General features: G+C 33.8%; 3 protein-coding genes across 3 annotated transcripts; 2 read left to right on the plus strand and 1 right to left on the minus strand.

The window, feature by feature from the left end:
• On the plus strand, positions 318-1,536 carry LOC107638030 (phenylalanine--tRNA ligase, chloroplastic/mitochondrial-like). The gene is made up of 3 exons (XM_021121713.1): positions 318-558; positions 995-1,108; positions 1,219-1,536. Exons 1-3 carry the CDS (start codon positions 475-477, stop codon positions 1,267-1,269), a joined length of 249 nt encoding a protein of 82 aa, XP_020977372.1. The 5' UTR covers positions 318-474; the 3' UTR covers positions 1,270-1,536.
• Positions 1,865-2,941, plus strand: LOC107638031 (phenylalanine--tRNA ligase, chloroplastic/mitochondrial-like). Its single transcript, XM_021121714.1, has 3 exons — positions 1,865-1,969; positions 2,406-2,519; positions 2,630-2,941. Exons 1-3 carry the CDS (start codon positions 1,886-1,888, stop codon positions 2,678-2,680), a joined length of 249 nt encoding a protein of 82 aa, XP_020977373.1. The 5' UTR covers positions 1,865-1,885; the 3' UTR covers positions 2,681-2,941.
• Positions 2,921-5,233, minus strand: LOC110271232 (receptor-like protein 12). The gene has a single exon (XM_021121711.1). The coding sequence runs from the start codon at positions 4,740-4,742 to the stop codon at positions 3,114-3,116; it is 1,629 nt and encodes a 542-aa protein (XP_020977370.1). The 5' UTR covers positions 4,743-5,233; the 3' UTR covers positions 2,921-3,113.

Genomic DNA, 7,168 nt, shown 5'->3' on the forward strand with positions numbered 1-7,168 from the left:
AATCCAAACACAAAATAACTTATTTATAAGCTACTTTTAATATAGTCATTTATTGTTTAAGTTATTTTTTCAAAAGAAACTTAATTAAGTTGTTTACCCAAACTGGGCCTACATCTAGTGGTATAGGATTACTCAATTTTTTAAAAATATAAAAAAATATACTTTACTCTAAATTGTATAATAATAATTATAATAAAAACTAATTTAGCAATCTATATTTTATATATAATGAAGTATTTGCTTTAGCAAATGTTTGAATTATAAACTAAGCATTTTGAACTTAAAAACATATCATTCTCAATCTCTCCTTCCAAAGAATTACCACTAACAGAAAGTGTGTCCTAAAATTTTGTTTAGTTCCATTCTTGTCCAAAGATACTTAACTTGTCCTATTTGTAAATCTCAAACCTTCAACTGAATAGTCTTACTGGCATTCTTCTTTCGCCAGGAACATAGTGGGGTTATGTGCTGTTTATGGTTGGCTGTCCAGTTTTCGATTATAAGAAATTAGCAATGTGTGAACTTGTTAGAGGAATTGCTGGGGATCTTGTAGAAGAGGTAAATCGTTAGGCAGAAGCTGAAACAATCTGTTCACGGTATTATTATCAGCTGAAACTAATGTGATTCAGTTTAAGGGAACAAATTGTTAAACCAACCAAATTATCAGAATGGGCATTTGCGACACCATTTTGCTTGGCAAAGGCCACAACAGAATCTGCATGAATTGTAACTTGATGTCAGGAACCATAAAACAGATTCCCGTGGTTTCCAATGAAGCAACTTTACATTTCCCATCCTTTCATGGTCAATTATATGCCTCATCTCCTTTGTTTATTTGTTTTTTGTTTGTTTTTGCCTCCCCCCTCCTCCTTTTTCTTTTTCTGAATAATTTTAATTAGATTGGTTGGGTGTTTTCGTTCTTTCTTCCTTTCTGATGTACCAAATGAAAAATGTTGACCTATTCCTTCCTCTTTTTTGCCTTTTGAAAGTGTAGGTGCAATTAATAGACAATTTTACCAACAAGAAAGGAATGACCAGCCACTGCTATAGGATTGCATATAGGTCGACGGAACGTTCTCTTACAGATGATGAAATTAATGATCTACAGGTATTAAATTTATTTAATTCCTTTTTTTTAGAGTAAATCTTGGTCTTATAATGTCATATTTTGTTTGGAAAGTTACTAACACAAACAAAAAAAAATCTTTCTTAACGCAGTGGAAAGTGAGAGATCAGGTGCAAAGCAAATTAAATGTTGTGTTAAGATGAGCTCTGATGTCCTTATAATTATGAAGAGTTGCTGTTTGCTCTCAATTTTGTTCATGCATAGATCCTTTTCCTCCTCTAAGCATGTGATTCATGCTATAGACAGATATATGTATTATTCCATTTTTGCATATGCCATAAACAGTATTTTGTATCCTCATTTTCCTTGACATGATGTTTTCCCACACTAGAGATTAATTGTGATTTCTGTCTATTTTTAGCCTAAAAAAAATAAATAAAATAGTAAAAGCAGACTTGCATCTATTCCTCATATCATTGCTCTATAAAAGACTCTTCTCTTAAATTTTAAACAATGAGGTTAACATAAAAACTCTTGTATTATTCAAACCTTTTATTACTCTATAATTTTTAATGGCTTACACATATTACAAGAGCATATAGGAATTTCTTACTACATAACAGACTCCTACAGGACTTAAAAGGGGTAAGAAAAGCAAAGTAATTTCTTATTTTTTAACCATGCAAGAATATCTAAACCGAAAGCATTTCCAAGTGCCAGTCCAGCAACAACTCCTCCTCCGTATCCAATTAGAATTATTTTCCAATCGAATTCAATGATAGATCCTCGCCAGGAACATAGTGGGGTTATGTGCTGTTTATGGTTGGCTGTCCAGTTTTCGATTATAAGAAATTAGCAATGTGTGAACTTGTTAGAGGAATTGCTGGGGATCTTGTAGAAGAGGTAAATCGTTAGGCAGAAGCTGAAACAATCTGTTCACGGTATTATTATCAGCTGAAACTAATGTGATTCAGTTTAAGGGAACAAATTGTTAAACCAACCAAATTATCAGAATGGGCATTTGCGACACCATTTTGCTTGGCAAAGGCCACAACAGAATCTGCATGAATTGTAACTTGATGTCAGGAACCATAAAACAGATTCCCGTGGTTTCCAATGAAGCAACTTTACATTTCCCATCCTTTCATGGTCAATTATATGCCTCATCTCCTTTGTTTATTTGTTTTTTGTTTGTTTTTGCCTCCCCCCTCCTCCTTTTTCTTTTTCTGAATAATTTTAATTAGATTGGTTGGGTGTTTTCGTTCTTTCTTCCTTTCTGATGTACCAAATGAAAAATGTTGACCTATTCCTTCCTCTTTTTTGCCTTTTGAAAGTGTAGGTGCAATTAATAGACAATTTTACCAACAAGAAAGGAATGACCAGCCACTGCTATAGGATTGCATATAGGTCGACGGAACGTTCTCTTACAGATGATGAAATTAATGATCTACAGGTATTAAATTTATTTAATTCCTTTTTTTTAGAGTAAATCTTGGTCTTATAATGTCATATTTTGTTTGGAAAGTTACTAACAAAAAAAAAAAAAAATCTTTCTTAACGCAGTGGAAAGTGAGAGATCAGGTGCAAAGCAAATTAAATGTTGTGTTAAGATGAGCTCTGATGTCCTTATAATTATGAAGAGTTGCTGTTTGCTCTCAATTTTGTTCATGCATAGATCCTTTTCCTCCTCTAAGCATGTGATTCATGCTATAGACAGATATATGTATTATTCCATTTTTGCATATGCCATAAACAGTATTTTGTATCCTCATTTTCCTTGACATGATGTTTTCCCACACTAGAGATTAATTGTGATTTCTGTCTATTTTTAGCCTAAAAAAAATAAATAAAATAGTAAAAGCAGACTTGCATCTATTCCTCATATCATTGCTCTATAAAAGACTCTTCTCTTAAATTTTAAACAATGAGGTTAACATAAAAACTCTTGTATTATTCAAACCTTTTATTACTCTATAATTTTTAATGGCTTACACATATTACAAGAGCATATAGGAATTTCTTACTACATAACAGACTCCTACAGGACTTAAAAGGGGTAAGAAAAGCAAAGTAATTTCTTATTTTTTAACCATGCAAGAATATCTAAACCGAAAGCATTTCCAAGTGCCAGTCCAGCAACAACTCCTCCTCCGTATCCAATTAGAATTATTTTCCAATCGAATTCAATGATAGATCCTGAGTCATGATCATTATCAAGTACAGTTGGGGGAGACCAACTACTATCTCGACATTGCTTCTTCAACTGTATCCCACACAGGCCTTGGTTTCCCACGAAGGAGTTTCCTTCAAACGTAGAAAATTGCTTGTTTTCTGGTATAGGACCTGAGAGTTTGTTAAAGGACACATTGAAAAACTCAAAAAAGGTGAGTTCTGCTAATTCTTGGGGAATTTTTCCTGACAGGCCATTGAGGGAAAGGTCAAGTGCTTCAAGGTTTGAGAGCTTTCCAAAGGAAGATGGAATGTGACCAATAAACAAGTTATTGGACATGTTGAGCAAAACAAGACTCTTGAGATCCCCCAAAACAGATGGAATCTCTCCAGAAATTTTGTTACCCGAAATATCAATGGCTACCATGCAGTAAAATGTTTTCTGAATTTGCTCATAATCTGTGACAACCCCTTTGTTAGACATTGTGAATGAATAGGAAACATGAGTAAACCAATTTTCCCCCCCAAAAAAGACAATCGAATCCTCATATTGTAATTGGCTTATGTTGGAAGTTGTCATGGACTTCAAATTCATGATCATCTCTGGAATCAAATTTCCAGAGAACTTATTGTGGGAAAGATCAAGAATGTGAAGCTTTGGAAATGTGCATATATTTGGGCAATTTATGATTCCATGAAATTCATTAAAACGTAAGCCGATAACTTTCAGCTCAGGAAGTGATCCCAACCAGTAGGGAAATGAGTCGTTGATCGCGTTATAGCTCACGTCAAGAAACTCAAGCATTCTACAATTGACCAATTCTCTTGGCAGCTGGCCTTGCAAATTGTTGTCAGTGACATCAATCATCTTAAGGGCACTTCCCATGACATATGTTTGAGGAAGGTGGCCAAACAATTTGTTTCCATGTAGCATGATGATTTGAAGAGATTGGCTAGAGCTTCCCAAACATGATGGAATGGTGCCATTTAAGTTATTATAGGCCAGATCAAGAAGCACAAGGGATTTTAGATTGCAGATCAATGGAGATATTTCCCCTGTCAATGAACTCCCCGAAATGGACAAACTTTGAAGAGATTTTTTCTCCCAAATCCAGTTAGGTACCACTGACTTGAAATCATTGTTTGATAAGCCTAGAAATGCCAGTTGATCCAAGTCTTGCAAAAAGGATGGGAATTCAACCAAATTGCATGAATCCAATTCTACAACTTCTAATGGAGGAAGGGTTCCATTGGAAGAACCTTTTCCCGGGAGCAAAGAGAGTTTGTTGTCAGATAAAGAAAGATAACTAAGCATTTTGAGCTTCAAAAACATATCATTCTCAATCTCTCCTTCCAAAGAATTACTACTAAGAGAAAGTGTGTGAAGATTCTCTAGTGAAAACAGAGAGTGAGGAACTTCACCTTGAAGGTGATTTTCTTGAAGACCCAACCGCTGTAAGCCAGTTAGGTTCATATCCAAGTTGGAATTCCACCAGTTAAATTGCATTGCTCCAAGCCTAACACCTCAAGTGGGGGAAGGGTAGCATTGAAAGAACCTTTCTCGTTGAGTAAAGATAATTTGTTGTAACCCAAATCAAGGAAAGAAAGCCTTCTCATCTTCAAAAACAATCCAAGCTCTAGTTTCCCTTGCAACGAGTTGAAGCGTAGAAAAAGAGATGTAAGATTGTCCATTCTAAAAAGAGAGTGTGGGAATTCACCATAAAATGTATTGCTTTTAAGATTCAAGTAATCCAGAGATGTTAGGTTCATTATCCAAGATGGTATCTCACCAATTAAGTTGCATCCTTCTAAGGATAAGAAAGATAGGCGGGTGAGATTCATAAAAAATAATGGGAAGGTGCCAATGGTTAACCCGCTGGATTTAAGATTTAGATGCACCAGTTGATTGAGGTTGCCAAACGAAGAAGGAATAGATCCTTGGAAATTGCATTGTGCAATGGTCAACCAATTTAAAGAAGTAAGATTACCTGTTGCAAATTAAACTAAATTTATCAATTACCAATAACCAATTTAAATAATTTAAGTTGAATTACAATTACTAAAAGCATCATCATTACAAACTAAGGTTAGTTATTCAAATTAATGATATTGATGTAGAAGTTCTTGAAGAATCTATTAATCTTATAGATAAATGTAAATGGTTAAATTATGGATAAAACTTGTTTCTTTTGACAAGTCAAAGAGAAAATCAAGTTAAAAACTTATAGCCTACCAAAACCATCTATCAAAATTATCTCTTTATTTTTTACTTAATGATTAAAAAAATATTTTAGTTAACATGTGTCTTAAATATACCAAGAGTAAAAGATTTTAAATATTTTTTAATAAATACAAAATAAATACATTGAAAACTTCAATTTTTTGTATTTTTAATAAAAAAAATATTAAGATATGTCTTTTAGAATTAGGACACAAAATAGCAAAATGCTTTTAAAAAATTAGCAAATGCAACACTATAAATAGAGATTATATTATATATAATGGTATTATTCAAGTGAAATCTATGAGTAATATAAAATTATGATATGAAGATACTTATATTAGAGTAATAGATAGTAGAGATATATACTATTTCGATAGTGCTCTTTTTCTTTCTTATATTATTGTTGAGAGAGAATTATATAGAAGTTATGTTATATTGTTGTTAAAGTGTTTATGTGAATGAGTGATCCGGGTGAATGAATTGTAGAATTTTTACTTAAATTACCAATGGATGTTGGTATTCTACCACTAAATTTGTGTCAAAGATAACCAACTGGTTAACGAGTGACCTTGATTGAAAATCAGGAATCAAACCGTTAAGGTTTTGGTTGTTAGCCAAAACCAAACTTCTCAAGTTTGGAAGTTAGAATATTCCAACTGGAAATTCACCATACAGATCACAATGGGAAAGATCGAGATTTTGCAGATATGTGAGGTTTGTGAGTACATTAGGCACAGATGATTAAATTTTTACACAACTAAGATGAAGTTCTTCAAACCTAATTGTATTTTGAGTTAAACTTCTTAGAGTGGATATGCTGAGTTGCAACTAAAGAGGATATGACACAGTATTGAGATATCTTAGTTGTGAAAAGTTACCTATCATGGTTGGAATTTGAGAGTGGTTGAAGTTATTGTCAGAAAGATCAAGGCTTTGAAGGTGTACAAGAGAAAACAGACTGCTGTTAGCATCTATTGATCCATACAGCTGGCTGCTACTGAGATTAATGCCAATCACATGACCGGTGAGCTCGTGGCATTCGATGCCATCCCAAGAGCAGCAATCTATGCTTGGCATCCAAGAAACAGTTTTGGGATAGCTGACCTGATTGTAAGAAGCAGACTTAGTAATCACAAAACTTTCCTTAAACTGCAACAAGGCATTGCTTTCAGTTCCGTGACATTGGTGAGCCTTTACGATAGTGGACGATGAGAAGAGCAGTGAAAAAAGAAAAAGAAAAAGTGTTGGAAAAACAAGAGACCATAAAAATCCCATGGTATCTTAGTAGGTTTAGTGCAATGCAAATATTGAGATGACAAGTTTGGCACACACCAATTGGCTTTTATAGAGAAACAACACTCCCCCGAATGGTAAAGATTAACTTGATTTACTGCTAGTTGACTCATTTTAATCCAATTTGAATGAATGCGATTTCCATCATGCATTTAACATCAGTCAAAACCCAGTATAAGGGAGCTAAGTCTCTCTTACATACGTCGCAGTCAACAATAAATGGATTCAAAGGTGTGTCTAAATTTCTCTTATATACTTAATAGCTCTGACATTGTCTTCTCTTCTACGTTCACCATTATGGCTTGGTTCGTAGTACCAATAGCTAATACTTAATTACTTTGACATTGTCTTCTCTTCTACGTTCACCATTATGGCTTGGTTGGAGTACTAATGGTTAATAGTTACTATGACATTGT

This window comes from Arachis ipaensis, chromosome B04 (assembly GCF_000816755.2).
Source record: "Arachis ipaensis cultivar K30076 chromosome B04, Araip1.1, whole genome shotgun sequence".
Taxonomy (NCBI): domain Eukaryota; kingdom Viridiplantae; phylum Streptophyta; class Magnoliopsida; order Fabales; family Fabaceae; genus Arachis; species Arachis ipaensis.